The following is a 25,535-nucleotide window of genomic DNA, read 5'->3' on the forward strand; positions in this document are numbered from 1 at the left end:
ATTTAGAGGACCTGCATGGGGGGTTTCTCATTACACACAATAGGAAAAAAGAAAGCAATGTCCCATTCTGAATTTTAACCTTAGGTTTTGTATTTTACTTGAGTTTCTTTGCATCACCTACAGGAGAACGCTCCAAGAGCTTTCTCCTGCCAGACACAAGATTACATTTCTAAACCCCTTCCCTGCCAAGTTAAAAGCAGAAACAAAGAAAGACACTTGTAAAAATATTTAATCATTCCAGATATCAGTGTATTTTTAACAAACATTTCCACTTACAATGCAAACGCATAAAGGATGATGGAATGTAGGAGGAAAACTGGGGATTGATAAAATTCAGACTGCAAAAAGATTGTCAGTAAAAACACCACTCTTCCCAACAGCACCAATTATTACTTACCTCTGGACTGTTTTGTTTTAATAGGTTTGTGCTTGTATTGGTATCTGCTTGTTTCATTACTGATCCAACAACAGACGATGTAAAATTCTTTTGGACAAAATGGGTTCCCAAATTCACAAAAATAGGCAAACCACCAAATGGCAGCTTCATTTCAATGATGCTATATACCTGCAATAGCCAAAAGTGCTTCTGGCATGCCTCCTGCTAAAAATACTATACAAGTTATATGATACACGTATATTTGCAGATTGCGAGGAACCTACACACAACTTTAGTGGCTCACAGTTCCCACAGTCAATGGCACTTAATATACTTTATTCATACAAGCATTTTGTCCTCAGGATCCTTGGGCACTTCAGTCTTGGTTTTTTTAAATTATAGAAAAGCCTTTTACTCCTGAAGATCTTGTATCCAAAATCCAGAATAGAGCTTTAAGTACAGATATGAATTAAAAATCCTTAACTGTCCTGCTGTCTCATTTTATAGATGATTGAAATCGTAATTTATCTGAGCTGCAGACCTAGTGGACTGTCTTGTAGAGATGCAATATTTGTTTGACAGTGACTTCTGCAGATGATCTGGGAAATGGATTAAAGGGTGAAAGTAAGTCAGTTCAGATAACAGACACTCACAAGGTTTTTCCTCTTATACCAAGCCATCTATTTAGCCTCCCCAGATTCTAACTGACACTAAATCAGTAGAACTATTTCTTGCACGTCGGTTGTGAGAATGATCTGTATCACAATTACCAGGCTAACTACACTTCATCCACTTTGATCTGTTTGAACACACTCCCTCTGGGCCTCAGGCAATTCTCTTTTTCTTGGGGTGAAATCATGTGTTTCTCCTATTCTCAGACCAGGTGCTGGGTGGCAGTAACCTGTGTATCAGCTGTGATCACCTTAGGTCTGACTTCAGCTGAGACCCAGTTCTATTCCCTCTGGAGCAATGACAGTGGTAATTAGTGACCAATCAGCTTCCTTAAAGCAAAGTATAATTTATTTAGAACAAAACCATTTCAGATTAAACATTTTAAAAACGATAAATCAGAATAAAGTCCATGCCTACTTTCTCCTACTGCTTACCATTCTGTGAATCTCAGAATGCCCAATTCCAATGGACTCCTTCCTTCCTTGGTTGCTCTATACAGCCTGTCTGCTTAGACAGCTCGCTGATAAGTCACCCCCCCCCCAGGCTTTTTAACTCTTTAATCTTTTGATCTTTAGTTCCCAGCCTGGCAAAACAAGATTTATGGCATGTTGGAGACTAAATGTAGGATTCCTGGGTCTAACAGCTGGCCTCCACTGTCCTTGTAGCGTGATGTAGGTATTCTTATCTGGGAAGTCATTATATTGCAGTCCTGTACAGTTCCCATTGAATTCAAGCATTATAGGCATATAAAACATTCCACTAAGCCAAGTTCAAGTTAGCACAATGCATTCACACAGGACAGTCTTATAACCCAGTACAAAAAAATCTTCCCCTTACTGACCTACTCACATATACAGTGTTCATACCATTATTGCGTATCAGTATTCATAAATCAAGATGTAGCAATTCCTACAGTATTCATAACCATAGTACATATCCACTGTACTGTCAATCTGATTTTGGGAGCTGAGGGACAACAGGAAAGGAGTCCTTATAGGAGTTGAACATATACTGCTTGAAACAAAAGCAAGTCTGTGGCAGCCTAATATAGATCTTACAGTTTTAATCTAAGGGCTCATCTACACTTGGAAATTCAATTTTGATAAACTGTCAAATAAGCCCTAAGAAAGAGACTTTATCATGCAGGATAGAGCTTATTACTGGATAAAGACTGTTTTGATTTGTGAAAGGGTTGGCTTACAATTCAGACTAAAGTATAGTCCTGCTATGTGGAAAAGTATGTAATAGCTACAGTGTAAGGGACCCAAAAATTAAGCAAGTCTCTGCTATTTAAGTTTAGTTTACATCAATAACAGGCCTCAATCAGAAGAATGCTGTCTGAAAAATTCAGTACTTTAAAAAGACTATTATATTTAATGCAAACAAGATTTTAACTTTTATTTTTCCTTTAATGTGAAAGATTTTTGTAATCTAGAACAAGTAAAACCTTGCTATATTACATATGAAAACTATAATACAATATTAAAAAGCAGCACACACACACACAAGATAATGCAAGTTGCAGTCCATAGGGAAAAAAATCTATGCTTCAAATGATGATTGCAAATATAGCCTTATGTGAAAGGTGAACAGCACGAGAAAAAAGTAATTTATGCCCCTTTTTATTTCTTTTTAAAGTATAAATATGGCACGAAAGGTTATTTTTTCTAAAAGCTTTCTTCTTTGCACTAGATATTTAGTTCTTGTCTAGTTTAGACTATTCTATGGACTATTGGGAGCTAGTAGGATCATGACAACATTACAGTACAAAAGTAGTAAAAATCTTACTGAGATGAGAAGTGTCCATTATTCAGACTTTAAAAATTTAATTTTGTTAACACCTACTTAATTCAATCATCTAATGGTTTGGAAAAAATGAATCTTAATTTAATATTTAATAACCTTGTGCCTTCAGTTAAAAGCAGCTTTCAATATACAATGTAAATCCTCAAAGATTTCTGGCGGTTGTGGATGGCCTCTCAGACTGCGTCAGATCTCTTACTGGAAATGGTCTTAAGAGCTGCATTCTGGCTCACAGAAGTGCTGACTGACTGGGACTCAGAGGTGGAAGGTCCTATGGAAGACCATGCTTAATACTTCTATGTCAAAAACCAGCAGAATGAATATATATAGCCTTTCAATTCTTCTTTCAATACAGTAAGGAAGGGAAAATGGGTACCATAAAACTTTTCTGCCCTTTGTTTGCAGGTCACTTTTAGAAGTGTTATACAAAATCATGCATTTATAAAAGATTATATAACAGATTAAAAAAACCCCACCAATTTTTGCATGTCATTCTTCAAATTTTTCTGATTTAAGAGGATACTTCCTTATTAAATAATTTTTCATAAAAATCCAAATCTGTGAGGGTTAATGATGGTTTTACAGTCTTCAGTGATTTTACAAAATGCTCATGTTTCACACTAGTTGCTTCAAGTCCATTCTCTTGTAATGCCTGCAAAGCAGCCTTAAAAAAAAACACAATTTTACAAATCAATCTTTTCAAACTTAAAAATAAAAATGAACATTAGTCCAGTGTTTTGACACAGTACTGTATGATTCAAGATAAAAAAAACAATAGGTAAACATTAAATGAAGTCAATTTATCAGATAATACAAATGTTAGTTTGCCTTCTCTATTCTTCTATTCCAAATTCAGTAAATACTGTTTCACTTACTGCATCTAGTTGATTGGGCTAGAAGACAGATCCTTGGTCACTTAATTCTTCAGATATTCTACCTAACCTCCTCCTTCCTCAAATACGTGTCCACAAATATTTGTGGACACATCTCCCTTGCCCTATTCTTTTTCTTCCCGATTTATCAATGTTAATTTCAGCAATAAGTTCTATGATGTGTAGTACAAGGGAGCAATTTCTGGATTTTAAGTAAGGCTTTCAAAAGGAAAGTAAGAAGATTAGTACTTGCTCCAGAACTTGAGTAGTCCCTTACTCCAACTAACCTGAAATATTGTCAAAGAAATCTGTCAGGTTTGTTTGGCTTTTTTTTTTTTGGTAAGTTAACCCACGTTGCTTTTCATTCACTCTTAAATGCTACCCTCTGCTTCAAAGAGAGAGTAAAAAGATTTACAGATTCTGGTAAATGCAGGTAAGAGGGGCAGAGCCACTTTGGTAGCATGCTCTCAACGTGCTCTATGATTATTGGAGGGGCAGGTCTGGGACACAGGAAGAGAAGGCACTCCTCACAGCATGCTCATCTCCCTGCGCAGTGGATATGTGCCTAAGTTGTTTCTACTAAACAGAAATAATTCAGGCTCCTTACTTGCACTATTTGAAGGTGTTTTTGAGCACTGTGTGTTTGTCCAAGGATAGAAGCTCTTGACAGAAGGAGAGGGACTAGAACTCTCTTTCTGCAGGACTGGATTTACCCTCCTCCCCAAAAATCCAAGTTAGTAAAGTTGGATCATCTGCCTTCTCCATACAATCTCCTGCAGGGAGAATTTCCAGGCTCCACAAACTGTCCGCTTCTTCTGGGTGTCTCCACAGGAGCAATTTATTCTAATTTTGCACTTAGTTCAACTTCAATACTAACAGAGCCCTTATTTACTGGGTGTATTTTACTGGAACAACATATGTTTTTCACTCAGCTGGTATAAAATTTTGCTCATTTGTCTTACCCTTTTCATTAAAAATTGAGGAAAAGTACCAAACGTCTTAGAATATTCTATAATTTGGCCTCTCCATCTAAAGTGCTCACTTACAGCTTACTTCACTGATTAAACAAAAAACTCCTTACCTCCTTGCAGAGATTTTCAATATCGGCTCCAGAAAAGAGTTTGGTTTGAACTGCTAGGTGTTCTAATGACACATCGGAATCTATTGGGATTTTTTCTGTGCAAATTTTCAAAATAGAAAGCCTTCCCTATGATACAAGCACATTACAAAAGACAAAGGACAGTCACTTAGGTACTATTTGTTTTATTAAAAGTATTTGTTTAGGCCTATTTTCTGCCACCTTTACTCATGTTGGGTAGTACTTTACTCTGCAAATTCTAAACTCAAATATGCTACAGTCACAAACAAATATTCTACTTGTGACAAATGACTGCCAAGAAACAAAAACCCCGTTTACCACAGAGTAATCATATGATGCATTCAATGTGGACAGTAAGACAGTAAGAAAAATATTTTATTGGTAAAGCTCAATAACGAATACTCAATAGGGCATCTTGACTTGAATTCTGAACACTAGCACTCTGAATGAAAATCTAGTTGGGCTGCCAGGTATCTTATTGGTCTGCAGGACACTAAGCTATAGTTTTGCAGCAATATCCTCACCAATTGCAACAATTTTTACATCATCTCACGACTTCTTAAAATCATGAATCACTGGATCTTGCTGCCTGGTTTTTTTTGGTTTTCTTTTGTACCTTTGTGCTCCCACCCCTAACTTGGTATAGGCTATCTGAAGAACTCGAATGCAAGACAAAGAAAACCCCAAAAGAATGTAGAATGCTCAACTATCCATGCTATGTTGGTTGTTGGTGGTTTTTTTTAGTAGGGAGTTGGCAAGATCTCACAGCAATGCTAATAGTTAAGGTTGTCTAACACTTTCCATTGTAAGTCACTTTCTTCAGTTGCTTATATCTTTACCAACATTTTAATCTTCCAGGGAATTTTTTTTTGCCAGACAAAAGACTATATTTTTATATATATTTTTATTTTGTGTGTGTGTGTGTGTGTGTGTGTGTATATATACACACACACACACACACACGATATAAGCTTTAAACAAACAATTTAATACTGTACACAGGAATGATGATTGTTTGAGGTGGTGAAGTAAGAGGGTGGGATATTTCCCAGGGAATGCCTTACTGCTAAATGATGGACTAACACTCGGCTGAGCCCTCAAGGGTTAACACATTGTTGTTAATGTAGCCTCATACTACAAGGCAGCTCGAATGGAAGGAGGGGAGACAGCATGGCAGAGAGAGACAGAGACACACACCACATGTGTGTGTGAGAGAGAGAGAGAGAGAGAGAGAGACGTGCATTACCCCTTTAAATACACTGACCCCACTGTAAGTACACTGCCTTTTTAGGTAGATAAGCAAGTTGAGACAGCAGCTGCTGCCAGCAAGCTCCCTCTGTCCTGAGCTCTGTGGTGTCCCCCCTGCTCTGTGGGGATGGGGGTACAGGAGCAGGGGACACCCTGACATTAGCACTTTTCTTCCCTCTCCCCGCCCTTACACAGCTCCAGGGAGCAGCTCCAAGGCAGAGGGCAAGAGCAGCACATGGCAGTGGGGGGAGGGACACCTGAACTGCCTGGTAATTGTGCACAGCGAACTTAGGGGAGCTGATAGCGCGGTTGCCTGTCCACACTGGTTCCAAGCCCCCACCAGCTCCAAGAGGCTGCTCTTTCTGCAAGCAGTGGACAAAGCAGGCGGCTACCAAACAACATTATAATGGAGCATTGCGCAACTTTAAACAAGCATGTTTTCTAATTGATCAGCAACATAAAAACATTAACCGGGACAACTTTAAGTGAAGAGTTACTGTAATATAAACTGACCTAAGCACAGGCAATTCTGGCATTTCCTAACTTCTGAATGCTTGATTTTGCAAATATATCATCATCAAGCATTCAAAAGTCAGGAAATGCCAGAAATGCCTGTGCCTTGGTCAAAGTGTCTGAAGGGTGTACATTTTTATATACATTTAAATGATATTTTATAATCCATGCTGCTTTCATATTTATTTTAAAAGCTAGACATTTAGTAGTTAATCTTCAGTGCAAACAGCCACACACACTTACATACATTATATTACTATGCCTCTTTTTGTTGTTGTTAAGAAATAGTATACCTACAACTTCACACCTCTATTTAAATTTGTGTACAGATTTATAATGCATTACCTTCTGATCTGGAGGTGGAATATAGATGATCTTGTCTAACCTTCCAGGGCGCAACAAGGCATCATCCAACTTGTCTGGTCTATTTGTTGCAGCAACTATCATGACATCTTTGTTCAAAACTTCTTGAAACGCTATCTGAATGAGATTATATATGCAGCAAATTAGATGGGTATACAGTGTTTTATATGCTTTGGGCTACAGGACAAGTATAATTTATAAGTGTCAACTAAGAAGAAAAAGAGAGGCAATACAAAGAATAAATGCATATATCCATATGTAGTCACTTTCCTTTTCACTACAAATGTTCTTACTTTGTGTAGGTCAATATACCAATATGTAATACAATAAAGAAGAATCAATATCCATTCTGGTAATGCATATGGAACTTTCTTGTGGTCAGAATCTAGCAAGATTGTGCATGTCGGATTGAGTGCACAGAAGACGTAAGACTGCAGTATCATACAACATTTTCAAGGGTTTATGTAACTGTTTAAAATGGCAACAAGTACTAAAAAGTTTATTAAAATATGTATTGTGTGTTCATTATAGCAGCAATAAATCTGAAACCATAAACTGGGAAGTCACAGAAATTTACAATGATGAAATATATACCCAGTAATGGGGAATAGGTGACTATTAGTTATTGACATAATTCCTTAAATGTAATCAGGAATAGTTTAAAATAAATATTTAAATAAAATTAAGATCACTTGCAATGAATAAAGGTCAGCTTAGGTAGTTAAAAGCAGACTACATGGGGACAGCAGTTGCAAGTTAGTAAAAGAAGACAATGCTGTTAAAATGCTCTAGTGAAAATTTCAGAGACAGGACTCCTACTGAAAAAGGCAGAAAATATGTTATCAGCAAATAGAAGAGGATAACTAAATAACAAGGGGTTAATAATGTACAAAGTCTGCTGCTCTAAGAATTCAGAATTATGATATTCTAACATGCAGAGAGAGTAAAGGAGAAGTTTTAAAGGTACTCAGGTGGTGTGTCACAAAAATTGAGGGAGAGAAAAAAATTACAGATGAAAATAAAGGAAACAAAAAAGAATGAAGCATGTGTAAGAATAAAATTGTGGTGGTGATGGAAGGTTCTTCAGTATGCCAGAATGGAGGTGAAGATGTAACCCTACCACCTTGAAATCCATTTTAACAGCATAGCAGGAGCATGTTAGCTATCTCCAATATTGTATGTAAAAGAAAATACTGGATACTATCAAGAAGTTGTCAAAGGCAGCAGAAAAGTAATGTTTTAATCTGTGAAAGCCAATGGTTTAAACTTCTGGAGCACTTTAGCAATAAAAACGAACCTTCTTCCTATATATGCGAGTGTACATACCTGTCTCTCCTTTTCATTTTGTTCTTGACAATCACCTTCAAGTTGTAATTTATTTCCTCTTCTCTCTGTGACTTTAATGCCAACACCATCTAGTTCATTAAGAAGGACAGAAAGAACCTTCTCTGGGGCACCATGTCCAGTTTTGCAGGCTGATCGAGATCCTAGGATAGAATCAATCTCATCCAGGAATATTATTGCTGGAGTATGTGCTCTTGCTTGTCGAAAAACCTTTTATTAGGTTAATAAAATAAATGTAGAATGTTGTAATGCATGTATAAGTTCCACCATGTCAACTGAAAACACTTGTTATAGATTTTCTATACTTTTACTTAACTAATTCATTTTAAATAAATATTTATTTACAACACTCAATGGAGACCAATCTGGTTTACACTGACTGTTTAGCAGACTCTAGGTGTCTAACTTAATACTAAGGTCAACCAAAGAACAAAAAGCCATACACAATAGGTAGATTAAAGAAATTAGTTTGAAATATAACTTAGGGACATATGCTCAGCAGATGTAAATGGCAATAGCTCCTCTGAAGTCAATTGAGCTGCATCCATTTAGACCAGTTGAGAATCAAGCCTTAATGTCTTAAAAAGCAAAACATAGGAATGATGAATACTTTATACAAAAATAAGCAAATTATACATCATATGTGATTAAAAACCAAACCTGAGACAAAATCTTCTCTGAATCTCCAACATAAGGTGAAAAAAGGTCAGCACCACTAACAGAAAGAAAGGAACAATGGCAGCTTGTGGCCACAGCCTTCACCAGAGTGGTTTTGGCACATCCCGGTGGCCCATATAGGAGAATACCCTTTGGCTGAGACAATCCCATCCTCACAAAAGCCTGAGGAAACTTCATAGGCCACTCAATACTCTGTAAATACAGAAAGGATGAAACATTTGCAGTCATGTATCTAGTCACACATTAGCCAATAAAACTACTGGTCCCAAAACTGCTCTTTACCTTGCTGCATTACCACAGTTGAGGTCAACGGACACACTCCAATTTGACCCTCTTTGTTATAAAGGAGATAGGGCAGTGGGTACGGCATTCTCGGAGAGGGCACATTGGTTGACTCTGGAACTCATTTCCCCTCTGGTCTGAAATAGCCAAAATGTATAGACTGGAGGGTAGTTGGAATGAGATGGGTATATGCTGCTGCAGTAACTGCCCTCTACTGGCTGATGTGTTAATTTACTATGGTATGCTCCTGGGTGATATTTTGAGATTGTAAATTTAATTACTCACAAGGTGCTAGAGCCTGTGTATAGGCAATTTTAGTTTGATTTAAGAAAATACAAAAACGTGCTTTAATATTTTTAAGTAATTAGGAATAACAATTTAAATACGAATTAAAGACCAATGCAATTCCCATAAGAACACTTTTCATTCTGCAGTGTATAGAACAGTTTGAGGTAGATGAGAGAAATTACAGTTTTGTTTAAATGTGTTCTGCACTCTACCTGTTTTAACTTTAATTTCACATCTTCAAGACCACCAATTTGTTCCCAGGTAACAGGTTTAAAGTCAGTTAGTCCAACACTGCTTCGAAAGGAAGATGGCTGAATCTTTTTAAAAGCTTCACGGAAATCTGCCATGTTAATCAACGTGCGAACTGAATCCTGAAGAAATGCACAAAGAACAAATAAAAAAGGAAAGCACTGTTTCTTCCTTTGCATCATTAATAATTTATATAGCTACATTAGATGTCCACAGCATTTTACAATATGCCAAATGTAACTGACAAAGAGGAGAACCCCTATTTTAAAGAGTTTACATGTGACAGACACAAGTACAAACACATACCAACAAAATAGTGTGCATTCATTGTGGCTGGATACATTTTTTGTTACGGCACAGGGCTGGACACTTTTGAAAGAAACTGATGTTTGAGAGAGTATCTTTGCTTTTCTCCTGAATCTACTCTAGTTCTGCCATATGGGACTCTAGTGAGGGGAGCTGTTTATAAACCCAGGGTTTAGGCCACTACATACAGGATTCCTAGCTCCCTCCCATTTATTCAGGCATCTGTTCCAGTATGTACAGCAGAATGCATTTAGATTGAATATATGGACCAAAGGCATTAACATAACCCAGTCACTGTCCAACATTAAACAGTGTTAAATAAAGTCTGGGGTTTGGTATACAGAGACCTCAGTCTGTTTAGTACCCTGGCACATACTCCATTAAAAATCCTTTTAACCTTTAATAAAAGAAAGGAAAAACAGTTAAAGTATTTGAAATGTAAAATATTACATAAGGCTATCATTTTAACAGCGTCTCTTGCTCCCTTTACTTTTAGCTGGAGAAAGTCTTCAGATGGAGAATCCCCTTTTTTGACATTCTTTTAGATATCAAAGATGGCAATAACTGTCCTTTTGGGAAAAAGAGAAGTTAGTTGAGATGGACTGGAGCTGCTGCTGTTGGATCCCACATGGTGTTTGGGATTCAGCTGGAGCTGGTAGAGGTGGTGATGTCATATAGGTCCCTCTCTCTGGCCCGGATCAGGGTCCCAGGAAACAATGGGGATGATAGCCATTATGGTAGAGCTTGTTCTAGTAACTAATTTTTTCCTCACAAAGTCTCTTTCTTTAAGGACTCACAAAGGAAATTGTGTGCAAAACAGCCCATCCATTTATTATTTTGTCCACCAATTAGGCTACTTTCTGAAAAAACAGTTTTGGTCCTGATTTCTGATTTCATACTTCTCTTGTTTACCAGGCATGATCTTAATACAGTCCTTGCGTTATATCAGTAGGCCCTTTTGTTTGGACTAATTCAGTCTGTTTCCTATTCATAACTTTTCCCATCAACATTTGTTGTTTTAGGCTACTGTGGTCTCTCATTAATTTTCATGTACTTTCTAGAGTTAAGCTCATAACTAGGGTAAATTTGTAGACCCAATCATCACATATCCCCTCACCTCAAACATTCTACAGAATACAGGTTTGCAAAAATCTTGGATTATGGATCTATTTTTCATCCTCAGTTCATGCTAAATTTCATCGAAGGCCAGGCTGATCCCTGGTATTGTTCAATGCTCTGCATATTCTTCTTGTCTACATTAGAAAACTTTGTAGCCATCATTCACCACCAATGCAGTTCCTCAAATGACACCTGAGGTAGATGCTTTAAGGTAAACAGGACTCGGATGTTTCCTACCATGTCACCTAAAAATGCCCCACATGAGTCCTGTCTACATTACTAGTAGCTTCCACTACTGCTACCACCTAGTGGTGACTTAGGGTTACCAAGTTTGATAGTATAGCCAGGGGGTCTCACAACAAATTTTTTGGTGGCCTCAGAGTATGGCCACCAACTCTTGCTGGTGGCCGCTGTTAACATTTTAACTAAAATTCCTAATTAAGTTTAGGAAAGACAGATAAATATGCACATATACATGTCCAAATCATTCCAATTTATTTATGTTGGGATTTTTTGCAGACTCAATAATAAAAATAATGGAGACAAGTATACATTCTTTATTGGAACTAAACAGAACAGAAACACAAATAAGGTGCTTTGCATGTTCTTGTCTTTTTTGTTCTTGTTTATTGTGTGTTTTGGGTTGCTTTTTTAAAGACTTGCTAGCTAGTAAGTCTACTGCTGTGAAAAGTGATATTAACAAACATACAGATCAACAGAGGGTCCTGTGGCACCTTTAAGACTAACAGAAGTATTGGGAGCATCTGAAGTCTTGCGTCTGAAGTGAGGTTCTTACCCACGAAAGCTTATGCTCCCAATACTTCTGTTAGTCTTAAAGGTACCACAGGACCCTCTGTTGCTTTTTACAGATTCAGACTAACACGGCTACCCCTCTGAAACATACAGATATCACTTTTCACAGCAGAAGACTTACTCAGCGCTGGCAAGCCCAGGGACAAATTAAGCCCTGGATGGGGAGGTGGGTACAGTGGCAGTGGGAGCCCGAGGCAATGGGGAGAATGGATGGGGGGGCTAAGAGGTAATGGATGGGACCCCAGGGAAGGTGGGGAACTCACTAGCAGCCTGCTACTCCAGCATTTGTCTCTCCAGAAGGGAGCAGGACCCAACCCCTGCTGGCAGCCTCAGGGGAGAGGCCACTGCTTTGCCCTGTCCCACATCACTGTCCAGGAGGCGGTGGCCACAAGAAAAGCCCTTGGTGGCCGCATTTGAGAAACGCTGGCTAGACACAGCTCTACAGGCAGAGCATGAATCTGAGGGACACTGTATTCTCTATAGCATAGTGGAGAAATTCAGCACAAGGCTAAAAACCCCACTGTCTGCGAGCTATTGGACTTTCTTCCTTCCCTCCAGTGGAGAGTCTCCTGCAGCCTGGCAAGCTACCCCCTATATCATGTTTGCTGAAGTCTACAGATTTCATAATAAAATGTAATAAGCTGCACTTTGCAGAAGAGTCGTCAGTGTATACAGCACAGAGGCCAGCAATTTGGTTTATTTTTCCTTTGACCATCTTTTGACAGAATGGCTGCTTCTGTCAGGGCTACTGGGCTCAACTTTATTTTAATGATCATTTTAAATTTTTGTACAGGATTTTTGGCGTTGGAGGTTCTATAAATAAAATGTTCCCCTGTTATCACCACCCGGGGAGGAGAGTAAAGTGCACCAGCATCTCCCATAGTTTCTATGATTCCAGAGATATTCTGGATCTCTATCTCACAGAAGCACTCCTTGACTTCTTTTCTGACCCTCCACTCCACCTTGATGAACAAGGGAGCAACTGAAGCCTTTACTCCCCTTCTCCTAGCATTCCTGACTGAGGGGGAAGAAAGATTAACAAATAATGCTTCCCTGAGATCTATATCTACAACATCCCAGAAATGCTGCACCATGGGCATTTGTAACTGTTCTCTTCAGGCCAATATGTCATGTAATATTAGACAAACAAAATAAGTCTCTATTTGTGCAAACCACAACACAAACTACTACATGGTTCACCTTACTAAGAAATAGATTTTTATATAAATTGCTTGTAGCTTATAAGAGAGACCTTAGGTGGAAAAAATGTATAGAATTTGCTCTTCAATTAAAAATGTATATTCTCTGCCTTGTACGACACTAAAAAGCTCACGGAGAGAATAAAGATATTCCACATCACCTTTTCCTTCAAGGAGATGGCAGTCACTTGGTGATTGGATTGAAAGACCGTAGCAAAGCTTATAATTACATCTATAACACGCTTGCTAGCTTATTTTGAATAGTCTCAACACTGAATTATTCATTTTATATATTAAAGTAGAGTGATATTAGTGGGGAAAAGTGATAAATGTGAATAATGCCATCTTTCTTGTTTAATCTGACTCCTTACCAAACAGCTGTGGAGGACAGCCTGCATAGCAGCTTCTCTGCAGAGTGCCGTAAGATCAGCTCCAACATATCCAGTTGTCATTTCTGCTAGGTTGATCAAATCAACATCAGTGGAAATAGGCATATTAGAAGTAATCAACTGTAGAATAGACCTTCTCTGTTTAAGTGTTGGTGTCCCAATGATAACCTAAAACAAATACAATATATGGAAATTTATCAGTGTTTTGTTATATTTCTCTCTCACTCTGTAGCCCTAGATAAGTCACTTATGTTGTCCGTATTTTAGACACCCTCATGCAAATTCTCCTCTTTTTACACTGTTTCACAAGGGTCTAATTAATGGCTCTATAATACTCTGAAAATATATAGCACGATACATGTACTTTTCATTTACACTTATTTAATTTTCCAGGTTAGTAGCACTTCAACGAATAGATGTTTTACAAAAAAATGCCACCTAGTATCTAAAGCAGGGGTCAGCAACGTTTGGCACGCGGCTCGCCAGGGTAAGCACCCTAGCGGGCCGGGCCAGTTTATTTACCTGCTGACGCGGCAGGTTCGGCCGATCACGGCCCCCACTCGCTGCGGTTCGCCGTCTCAGTCCAATGGGGGTGGCAGGAAGCGGCGCGGGCCGAGGGATGTGCTGCCATGGCTTCCCACCGCCCCCATTGGCCCGGGACAGCGAACTGCGGCCAGTGGGGGCCGCGATCGGCCAAACCTGCTGTGTCAGCAGGTAAATAAACTGGCCCGGCCCGCTAGGGTGCTTACCCTGGCAAGCCGCGTGCTGAACGTTGCCGACCCCTGATCTAAAGTCATATTTGAAAGATTAATCAAAAGGAGATTTAATAGTGAAATAATCACTTCCTTGCAACATTAGAACACAAGAGGCTACTGATAATATTTTTCTATTTAAAAACTGTACAAGACACACATCAGATAAAAAACCCCACGGAGAATGATTACTCTATGGCCTGTTAAATAAAGCTAATCTCTGTACAATTAAGTAACACACGGAATAAATAAAGAAAATATGACTGCACAAAAAAGGACCAACCAGCCTGTAAGTATAAAATAAAACTGAATAGAGAATGTGCATAAATTATTGAAAACCTGCTAAAATATAACCAATCAAAACTGTGTATTTCACTAGTTAATAATGCTGTTAAATCCTGAAAATTTAGATAAAAGTGTGAATGCAGTATGGAAGAACTTATCAAATTTGAACTGACTGGGATAATCTTTGTGAATTACTGATTTTAGGCCATGATCTTGGAATAGACCCTTGCATCGAGTTTGTTGCAGGTTCAAGGTTTTAGTGAGTACACAGGCAGACAATAAAGGAAACAAGGATGCATCACTTTGCTGACTGTATTTTTTGTCAATTTATTTTGACAATTGAAAGTTAGTATTTGATGTCTGATATAGATCTAAAACACAAGCAAAGGTGGTATATTTTGTAAAAATAATGAAGTTAGTACATTAACTAAAATGAGCTCTCACTACAGCACTCTGCTATTTAATCTTTCATGAAAGTGGCAAAAAGTGTCAATTTTGTGTGTAAATTATAAAGTGTGTGTGTGTGAATTAGCATGGTTCTACCTGTTCTTAGAAGATTTTAGAATTACCTGTACTAGACATGATCACCAATTTCTGCACAGTCCAAAGATTCCCTAGAATATACTCCTTTTACATTTTAGAAGTAGATTTAGTGCTTATGAAAGGTGACACACTGTCAGAAGTCAGTCTTGTCTATCTTAATACATTATTGCTAATACTGTCTGCTCTTGCTACCATCAGCTCAGCTCATTTCTCGCGGCCAGGTCTACCCTAGAAGTTTTGCTGGTACAACTCCTAGTGTAGATACAATTTATACTAGCAAAAAAGTGCTTTTGCAGAGAGCTACCACCAATTCAGCAAGCAAAATGATGAATACCAGAAAAAGTATTTTGTTTTTTTCAAGTACAGAAATGTTGTTAAAATAATTCACAACTACAATCAGTTTTGTAATAGTTTGAATGTAGGTCTAGCCTCAGTTAATCAGGTTCCATTTGCATGACATCTGATATAATAGGACTACTAATTCAGCAGGTGTCCATTGAGACTTCCTGGAAAAGTAGGGTATAGATTCAGATTATAAAGCTACTGTGATAATCCAGTCTAATCTCCTGTACAACACAGGCTTCTTACAGGATTTACCTGAATTAATCCCTGTTTGAACTGAAGCAGCTCATTCAGAAAAACATCCAATCTTGATTCAAAAATTTTCAGTGATGGGAGAATCCACCACAACCCTTGATAAATTGTGTCAATGGTAAATTACCCTCACAGTTAAAAATGTATGCCTTACTTCAGTTTGAAAGTCAATTTCCAGACACTGGATCATGTTATACACTTGTCTCCTAGACTGAAGAGCCCTCCCTGCCTTTTTTTTTTTTTTTTTTGGTGCCATGTAGAAACTTATAGATGGCAATCACCCCTTAACCTTCACTTTTTTAAACGAAGTAGATTGAGCTCCTGGACTTTTTCACTATAAGGCATATTTTCCAATCCTTTAATCATTCTAGTGGCTCTTTTCTGAACCCCTTCCAAGTTATTAACATCTTTCTTAAATTGTGGACACCAGAACTTCAGTATTCCACAAGCAGTTGCACCAGGCCAAATACAGAAATAACTTCCCTATTCATACTCGATATTCCTATTTATACGTCAAAGGATTGCATTAACCCTTTTGGCCAGTGTCACACTGGGAGTTTGTGTTCAGCTGATTATCTACCATGACCCCCAAGTCTTTTTCAGCCACTGCTTCCCAAGATAGGGTCCCCCATCCTGTAAATATGGCCCATGTTCTTTATTCCAAGATATATAATTTTACATTTGGCTGTATTAAGAAACCTCATATTGTTTGCTTGTTTCCATCTTATCATGCGATCCAGAGCAATTATCTGTCTTCTTCATTATTTATCATGCTCCCAATCTTTGTGTCAGCTGCAAATTTTATCAGTGATGATGTGAACCAATCCCTGTGAAATTCCCCCCTAGAAATAAACTTGATCGACCATGATTCCCCATTTACAGGTCTCATAATGTAATTGTCAGTTAGCCAGTTTAATCCATTTAATGTGTGCCATGTTAATTTTGTATGATTTTAGTTTGTTAATCAAAATGTTGTGTGGTACTGTTAAGTGCCTTACATCAGTTTAAGTACATATTTAGTATATAAACCTATAATCAATTATGTAAAAACCAAGATGGGGAAAAAAACCTCCAAGTGTCATTATAAAGCAGCAAAAAGGTAACTTTTTCTTCTCCTTTGTAGGTCACTGATTTATAGTGAGAAATAGGGCATCAAACCCGATCAGCTGACTTGACACTGCAGAACAATACCACTAGACCCTTTTTCACTGATTTTTCAATATAAATATGACAAATGGTATTAAAGTGTCAAAAACAAAACATGAGGAACAGGCTATGCTCACCTCTCGGTCAAATCTACCATGTCTTCTCAGTGCAGGATCTAAGGCATCAGGCCTGTTTGTTGCTGCCATGACGACCATCTCATTTTCACTGCCTATGCCGTCCATAAGAGTTAACAATTGAGCAACAATACGATTTTCAGGGATGCTGTTTGAACTTCCCCGTTTAGGGCACAAAGAGTCAATTTCATCAATAAAGAGAATGGTTGGTCCTTCACTGGACAATTCCCTGCCTTGTTCAAAAACTCTTCGCAAATTCTCTTCACTTTCTCCAGGCCTTGAGCCATATATAGCTGGACCACTGATGCAAAGCAAATACGCCCCCACTTCCCTTGCAACTGCCTTTATGAGAAGAGTTTTCCCCACACCTGGAGGGCCCACCAACAGTACTCCACGAGGGACAGAAAGACCCAACTTCTTGAAGGTTTTGGGAAAATGGAAAGGCAAAACAATCATCTCTTTCAAAGAGCTGCCCAAATCATCCATTCCTGCAGCTGAAATTTTTGCGGTGTCCTTTGACAAGTGTCTGTACCATTCTAAAGTGACTACTTCTTTAATGTTTATATTAGTTTTGGGAGCTATCAGGCCAGCTTGTTCTGTCGAAGCATCTAGAGCCAGTATTTCAACACACACTACTGGATTTCCAGGAATTGGGGCAGCAGTAACAACATGGTGAAGAGAAACATACACATTTCTCATCAGCTCTTTGACTATCTCCTGTAGTGTTGCTTCTGGGGTGGATTTTTTCAGGGCAAGGTTCTTAAGGACCACTTTCACTGTTACTTTTCTCAACCCGTGACAGGCCAAAAGCTTCAAGTGACTGACACTCAGCACGAGACCTTTCAACTTGCTTGCAGCTAAACCTGAAGTTTTACATTTCAGATCAAGCTGCAGGTAACCATCAGCCAAATCATTTCTGGGCCAGGCAGTGCACAAACAGCAGCCACCAGGAACCGTGATCCTAAGGGGGGATCCGAGCCTGGCTCCCAGAGTGGATAACGTGGCAGGTCCCATCCTGCATCTTTGCGTGCCTTCGTCCCCTGGGTCTAGAGGGAGCAGCTTTAGGAGAGCAGCCGCCATAGCCGATATTGCAAAGTGCTGACGGCAAACCACGCGCAAGGCGAGGATCTTACCTGTGTCTGGCACCCTTTGCGGCCAAGGGCGCTCACTCTCCAACGCGACCCCTCAACCCACCCACCCTCCCGGGGAGCTGGCCATGGGGCACTCCCCATCCACACGGAGGCTGCACTGGTGTCCCCCCATACAGGGGAGCCCCCAACCAGGCACAGGCAGCTCGTTGCCCCAGACCGGCCGGCCGGCCGGCCCCTCCGCCCCTTATACCGTTACAGGCGGGAATGGAAGAGCTGGGTGGGTTCTCGAGCCCCCCCCCCGAGACCAGGGCACGTCGCGGGGGCAGGGTCCGGAGCTGCGGGGCAGCCGGAGTCGAGCGGCTGAGCAGGTCTCTCGCAGTGAGGAGACGAGCCCGGCGCACGCTACCGGCAGCGCCCGGTGCTGACCGGCAGCGCCAGGAGAAAATTAGCTTCTACTTCCTCCCAGCTACCGAGCATGCGTCCTAGCATCAGCTCATGCGTCACCGGCTCGCGCATGCGCCGCGCCGCCACAGGTTCAGCCCTGCTGGGGAGCCGCAGCTGCGCACTCGGGGGGCGGGAGCATGACTGCGTGTGCTGCCGTTTAACGCTCCCACCGCCAGGGCTTCCCCCGCTTCTGCGTTAAGGCCGCTAACGGGACTTCCCTCGCCGCTTCGCTCTCCTATTGGCCCCAAACGCGAGCCCTGGCGTGGCATGACTGTCCCCATCCACCGCCGGGCACTGCCCTCTGCTCCCTAGCCCCGCTGACACACTCCTCAAACGTCCTCCTCCCCAGCACCCCCCGGTGGGGATCCTGTGCCCAAAGAGCACCCCCTGCCCTGTAAGAATCGCCTCAGGGAGGCAGTTCCTCCCCTAATGCGCCGCAGGGCGAGAGCTCGCCTCCACCCTTCAGTGGGGTACTTTGTGCCTCAAACACCCCCTCCTGGGGTTAGACCTCACCCACTTCCAATGCCCCATCACTGTCCCCCTGCACCGTGGAGGGCAGGCAACGGATTTACCACCATCGCTCATGGTTTCTCTCTGGGGCAGAGCAGCTTTAGTTCCAGTTTCAGGGAAGTGGGAAGCCACCCCGATGTCTGGAAGCTGAAGGTAGAGGTAAATAGTACGTCATAACCAGTCCAGAAATTAATAATGCAAAACACATGACATATATATTAAAGAGAAGAAGAATACATTCCTGACTAGGAAATAACTGACTGTTTAGTCAGGGAACTGACAGTTTAAAGGGAATTGATTCATAGGTCTTAGGAAAAGGTATCTAGGCTTGAAAGAATACAAACTAAAAGCATGCTCCTGCAAGCTTCAGTCTGTCAGTAGCTCCATAATGTTCAATAAGGCTACTCTTGTGAGTAAAGATATACTTTAGCAGGAATGGGGCATAAACTATAAAACTATTTAAAGAATCATCTCGCCCAAATGCACCGCTAGATAGAACCCAGGAAAGTGGGATTTGCAGCATACCCTAAAGGCAATCAGCACTAGAATTCTGCAGACCTCCTCTGTTACATGGGAATTCTTGATGGAGAAAGTCCTGTACTGGCCCAGTCCTTACTGAACCGAGTGACTAAATCCAAAGTAGTTTCAGTGGCTTTGGATCAGGCCCTCCTTTTAGACCTGCCTCAGCTGACTGTAAATGTTAGGCAGGAACATAGTATGAAAGGTGATGGCCAAGGCAGGAGAGGTACAGCATCTTCTCACAGTTATTGTGGGAAACCGGGAAGCTTTCCCCTTCCAATTAAGTCTTACTTGAGTAGTCCCACCTACTCGCTCTTGCACGTTTTTCTTTTTCAGTTCCTGATCAAATCCTCTCATTTGTCTTTATCCTATTTTCTGCCCCCCTTCTGTCTTTTTGTATCAATTTGAGCATTTTTTCAATGCAAGTATGTACAAATATTTTTTATGTTGTGCAGACCTACTGCTTTAAAAATGAGCCATTTGCTGTGAGTCCGATTGCCAGGTTGGCAGGCCAGCATGGTCTGAAGCTTGCATTCAAAGAGGTAATATTTTTAAGCCCAGCCTTTTTAAAAAAAATCCTTTTCTGAAGGAACATCATATTTGAACATGAACTTCTTTGAGTCCATATTCAGTTAAGAAAAACAAACAAAATACTCAATTTAAAAGGGCAACAGACCTAGCTCTGAGATGGAGAGATTTCCAAATTGGCAGTGGCAGATCCTCTGCTTGGTGTTAAAAGGTTGTGTTTAGGAAAAAAGAGCATATTTGAAACCAGGCACTATGGCCTATGTTCAAATATAGTTGCTCTTTAGAACAGACTTCTTGTAACATCTGGAAACTGATTTCTGATGACAAAGAAAAACATCTGCAAACCCTAATCTCTAGTGGCAAAGAGTTCCAAATAACAATTGTTAAAATTGTTGACTTTGGCTGCTATTGACTTTAGTGGGAGCAAGGTCAGTCCCTTTCTTGTTAATTTTTGAATGATGTGTGCATGGATGGGACGCTTTATTTGTTTCCATTAAAATTTTATTTTAACACCGAAAATGCATGCATAGCTATACTATGTGGAAAACTGGGTAATGGGAATTACATTGAGTAAGTAAAACAATAGCATAATACTGTTTTATTTATATTAAAGAGTCTAGAAAAGGAGAAGGAGAAAATAGAGACGGAGAGAACAGATGGGAGAAAATCCTCAACTAGTCAACCAACCAAAAACAAAATAAACAAAAATCCCCTCATTTGTTGCTGTTCCCATACCGTAAGTCATGATAGTTTGGGGTTTTATTAAAATATCTATATGCCTATATCGACAGATAAACAAGGTCTGTCACTACCATCCGCTACAGTTGTATCTCATCTAGGGTCCTTAACCAAGATCAATATCAGTGTGACTGCAGCTCCATACATGACACACAGGGCCGGCTCTGGCTTTTTTGCCGCCCTAGGCAGAAAAGCCACCCGCCGCCCTCCCCCCGAGAGCGCCGGGAGCAGGGCGGCGAGCCCGGCTGGGCCTCTCCGCTCTCCCCGGCGGCCAGAGCGCTGGGAGCAGGGCGGAGAGCCCCCAGTGGCCAGAGCGCCGGGAGCAGGGCGGAGAGCCCCCAGTGGCCAGAGCGCCGGGAGGAGGGCGGAAAGCCCGGCTGGGGCTCTCCGCTCTCCCCGGCGGCCAGAGCGCTGGGAGTAGGGCGGAGAGCCCCCAGCGGCCAGAGTGCCGGGAGCAGGGCGGAGAGCCCAGCCGGGGCTCTCCGCCCTCCCCGGCGGCCAGAGCGCCGGGGGGAGGGCGGAGAGCCCCCGGCGGCCAGAGCGCTGGGGGGGAGGGCGGAGAGCCCGCCGCGGCTCTCCGCTCTCCCCGACTGGCTGGCGTGCCCAGCCGGGGCCCCGCTCTCCCCAACCGGCCGGAGCGCTGTGGAGAGGGCGGCGAGCCTGGCCGGGGCCCTCTCTCCCCAACCGGCCGGAGCGCCGGGGGGAGGGCGGCGAGCCCAGTCACGGCCCCGCTCTCGGGCCGGAGTGCCCCGCCGCGCCGCCCCCCTCCAGGCGCTGCCCCAAGCACATGCTTGGTGGGCTGGTGCCTGGAGCCGGCCCTGATGACACACCTTATGAAAAGAGGAACCCTTGGTCTGTGTCCTTTTGAGGAAGACTTCCAAATGAGGGTTGTTTTCTTATTTTGGGATGGCCTATGAAAAATCTCCCAAGCAATACTCTAAGACTTATGTAGCCTTATTAAAACAAACTTTATTAAAGCCAGAGAGAGAATATCATATTAAAACAAATGAAACAGTTTGCATAACATACCACACTCTACAACATTCAGGAAGAGAAGAGCACTTTTGTTTTAGTTCAGTGAATAAAATAGATCTTACGTTTTCTCAGAGACTTTCTTCTTCCTGTCTGTTTCTCAGCCTGCTACTTATTCAGATAGCATTCCATAGACATCCAGTGGGCTCTATGTTCCAGTAATCTTGTTCCTCTTGTTCTCCTTCCTCCTGATTAAATCTTCATAGAATCATAGCACTGGAAGGGACTTCGAAAGGTCATCTAGTCCAGGCCCCTGCACTCGTGGCAGGACTAAGTATTATCTAGACCATTTCTGACAGGTGTTTATCTAACCTGCTCTTAAAAATCTCCAATGATGGAGACTCCACAACCTCCCTAGGCAATTTATTCCCGTGCTTAATCACCCTGACAGGAAGTTGTTCCTAATGTCCAGCCTAAACCTCCCTTGTCAATCCCTTTGCTACTCAAGATTTTTACAAAGTTCATTTTTGTGTCTAACAAATAAACCAGGTTTTAAAATCTTTAAATAGTACAGTTTTGATGTAATGTGCTAATTTGTCACCTTTGTCTTTCCATCCACTCTGTCCTACACTTTGCTGTTGCATCCTGTTCTTATTTAGGCTGTTGATCTCGCAATTGGAGCTTCATGGGCGGACCACCTTGTTTCCCTGGAGCCCCATTCAAGCCTTAGGCTCCAGTTGTGTAACGAACTCCATGAGGGTGCAGGGGTTATGGCTGAAGATGTGGAGATGTGGCTGGTAAAAAGATTCTAGGTCTCCAAGTGCTTAGGAATATACTATAGAGCACTGGGAATTTGGAGCAAAATAACTAATATTTGTATTCCAGTTCTTTGATTCCAGACATAGTGTGTATACAGTCTGATAGAAAAAACGTCAGGCATCAGGGGAAGAGACTAGGGCTTAGTCTGGGGATGTTCCTTATTTTGGCAAATGCGGTTAGATCCTCAGAGAAGCTTTTCAGCCATCACTGAGAACCCTTTGTGGGGGAATAGAGGAATTAGAGTCCAGGGTAGGAAAAGCCCCAGCCAGTTGGACAGCAGAAGAGTCTGAGAGAAAGAAAGCCAAGAAGGGAAAGTTGGAACAGAATAGATGGATATTTCTTCTTGATTTTTCTAGGAATCCTGGCTAAGGAAAAACTTAAGCCTTAGATACTGGCTGAGTAAAGTCTCCCCTTCACCCCCACCCCCAAATGATTAATGACATTGAATTGCAGTTGAGAAAATCATGCTGGGACTGCTGAGAACTTGCAAACTGATAGCCCCTGCAGCTGAAGGAATATTTTTCATTTTACTGTAATGGGAATCTGGTATTGCATGATATTCCACAGTTTCCATTATGTTCTTTCATTTTCACATTCAGATAAACTTCTAAAACCTTCATGTTTCAGGGGAATGGATTGAATTTTTTTGTGCTTGGTATTTGCTTAATACTTACTTATTTATTTATTTAGGGTTGGGTAAACATGAGTACAATCTTTTCCAGCAATAATGCTTTCTTCATTGACAGAGGGAAATCTTTTGAACAGGGTTACCACAGAAGCAGCTGAAATTTGAAATAAAGCATAAATGTAATCCTCAATGAAGAGTAGTGTCTTTACTTAGTTTAGGGGGGAAATGAAAATTATTAATAATAATAAATTAGTTGAAAAGTCACTTCCAGTCATGCTTTCTGAGAGCCTAATTGAGTGCTGCTCACTTAACCACAAGGAATAATCCTCCCCGTGGGGCCGGAATCAGGGTTTAAGGCTGAAAAGCTACTGTTTAAAAGCAATTATGCCTCATTAAAATACAACAAAATACTACCCTCCAGCATAACATCAGGCACACAAGAAAGTGATGTGGTGGGAAGAAGGAGGAATGGATTATGAAGTCTTAGATTTTCTCCACTACTTGGACTGCATTATACAAATTCTAAGCTTTTACTTAAAAAAACAAACAACTCAACTTCATTGTGAAAATACAACCAATTGATAAAAATTGTCTCAAGTCAAATAAGAGCAGTAAAGGAGGAAAACTTGCCTTTCCTTGTCCCATTCACATCAATAAGATGTGAACAACAAGTCTTAGTTAGGACAATTTAAAATGTTAACATTAATAAACAGTATTTTTTTCTATTAACTATTTAAAAACACAAGGATTAAATGTAGAAAGAATAAGTCTGTGCAATTAAAAGTCACATTAAATAATTTAATCTCCCAAAATAAATGTTAGACTGGGCCCTGCTGATGCACAATATTTCTGTTCCTGTTTTTATTTTTTCTGGTTAATTATCATTTAATATGTTACTACTTATGTGAAAAAGCATACCATAAAATATACAAGTCGTTACGCAGTACAGGAATTGTAAAATTGCAGTTGGAACCTTAATTTACACATATCTTGACTAGTGATTTTTAGCTGTCCATCTTTAACGTGGCTTTAACGATGAGTTTTTCACATTCTTTCAACTGGCTCTACTACAGCAGGGTGGAGCCCCACTGTCTTCAACTGAAGTTCATGCAGGGGCAAATGTTTACCCATATGGATCCAATTGCGGGATTAGGACCTTAATTACATTTGTTCCTGGAAAGTATATGGGGTTGAATGGCAGTGCTTTGCATTTTGTTTTGCCTATGGTTAAAATCCAAAGACAAAGAATAAAAGTAGTTGTTGTGAGCCCATTTTCTGGCAGCCACACCACTGGAACAGTTATGCTCCCCAGAGCCTGACTCAAAAACCTGTCTGAAAAAAACACCTAAATTAATGTTAATAGTTTTCTTAACATCCACTAGATGGCAGCTGAACCTCATGAATGACTGTGTGTCTGCTTGTAGATAGGTCATTTTAAAGGGAGTAGTCATCAACTCTTGAAGAAACCAAATCGAATCCAGCTTTCAACAGATGGTATCTCAAATCAAACCAGATAACATATTCAGTGAATGTTCATATCATTTTCAGATTTATCACTATTTCTCTTTTTTCATATGGGGTCCACTGCTGATTTGCTGGGAAGAATCTTCATCTATCCTTCACTTCCTCATTTGAATGTGCATGGTTTGCTTCGTTTAAGAAGAACCCTAAAATACTATGTTAAGGACAAGAAATAATATAGTTAGTTTTATGCTAGAGCTGTCTGTTGGTTTAGGTATAATAAGATGTTGCATGTCATTCCCAGAATTCATAAAATTTAGGTAGGTGTGTTTTGTTTTGAGAATTTTCTTCATACAAAAGAAACAAGATATTAGAACAAGAACAAGCAAGGTTTTAGGGATTGGTAGAGAGTTCATTGAACATATATTAATGCTGTTGAATTCTGCTTCCTTTAGGTATTCCCCATTACAAACACCAGGCCCAGTTGCAGAGAAAATTCTTGATAGGTAAATTATAAGGTCAGGCCTGGAGAAGATATATACACATAAAATCTCTCTATCTTTATTGGTATACAGAGCCATACGCAATGTATTTGCTTCACTTTCCTATCTGAAGGTCTAGTCTTGCATTGAAGTCAATGAGGACTTTGGACGTGCAAGGAATGCAAAATTGGCTCTGTGTTTGTTAAAGAATAGGATGGATAGTATTTATTGTTTGGAGTGCTTGTCTGTGGTTTTCTGTTGCCTGCCCTTTTACTG

General features: G+C 40.6%; 1 protein-coding gene across 3 annotated transcripts; it reads right to left on the bottom strand.

The window, feature by feature from the left end:
- Positions 1-211: 211 nt before the first annotated feature.
- On the bottom strand, positions 212-18,668 carry AFG2B (AFG2 AAA ATPase homolog B). Of its 3 annotated transcripts, none has more exons than XR_006173310.2 (9): positions 17,071-18,668; positions 13,596-13,781; positions 9,751-9,909; positions 8,951-9,160; positions 8,273-8,500; positions 6,929-7,063; positions 4,805-4,930; positions 2,951-3,515; positions 212-975 (listed from the first exon to the last, which is right to left on the bottom strand). XR_006173310.2 is itself a non-coding variant. In XM_005307278.5 (9 exons), exons 1-8 carry the CDS (start codon positions 18,145-18,147, stop codon positions 3,363-3,365), a joined length of 2,274 nt encoding a protein of 757 aa, XP_005307335.2. In that variant the 5' UTR covers positions 18,148-18,668; the 3' UTR covers positions 212-975; positions 3,328-3,362. The 3 variants fall into 3 exon arrangements, 2 of the variants coding, with proteins under 2 accessions (XP_005307335.2, XP_065415460.1); XM_005307278.5 differs by having other exon boundaries at positions 3,328-3,515; XM_065559388.1 differs by lacking the exon at positions 2,951-3,515.
- Positions 18,669-25,535: the final 6,867 nt, after the last annotated feature.

This window comes from Chrysemys picta, chromosome 10, assembly GCF_011386835.1.
Source record: "Chrysemys picta bellii isolate R12L10 chromosome 10, ASM1138683v2, whole genome shotgun sequence".
Lineage (NCBI taxonomy): Eukaryota > Metazoa > Chordata > Testudines > Emydidae > Chrysemys > Chrysemys picta.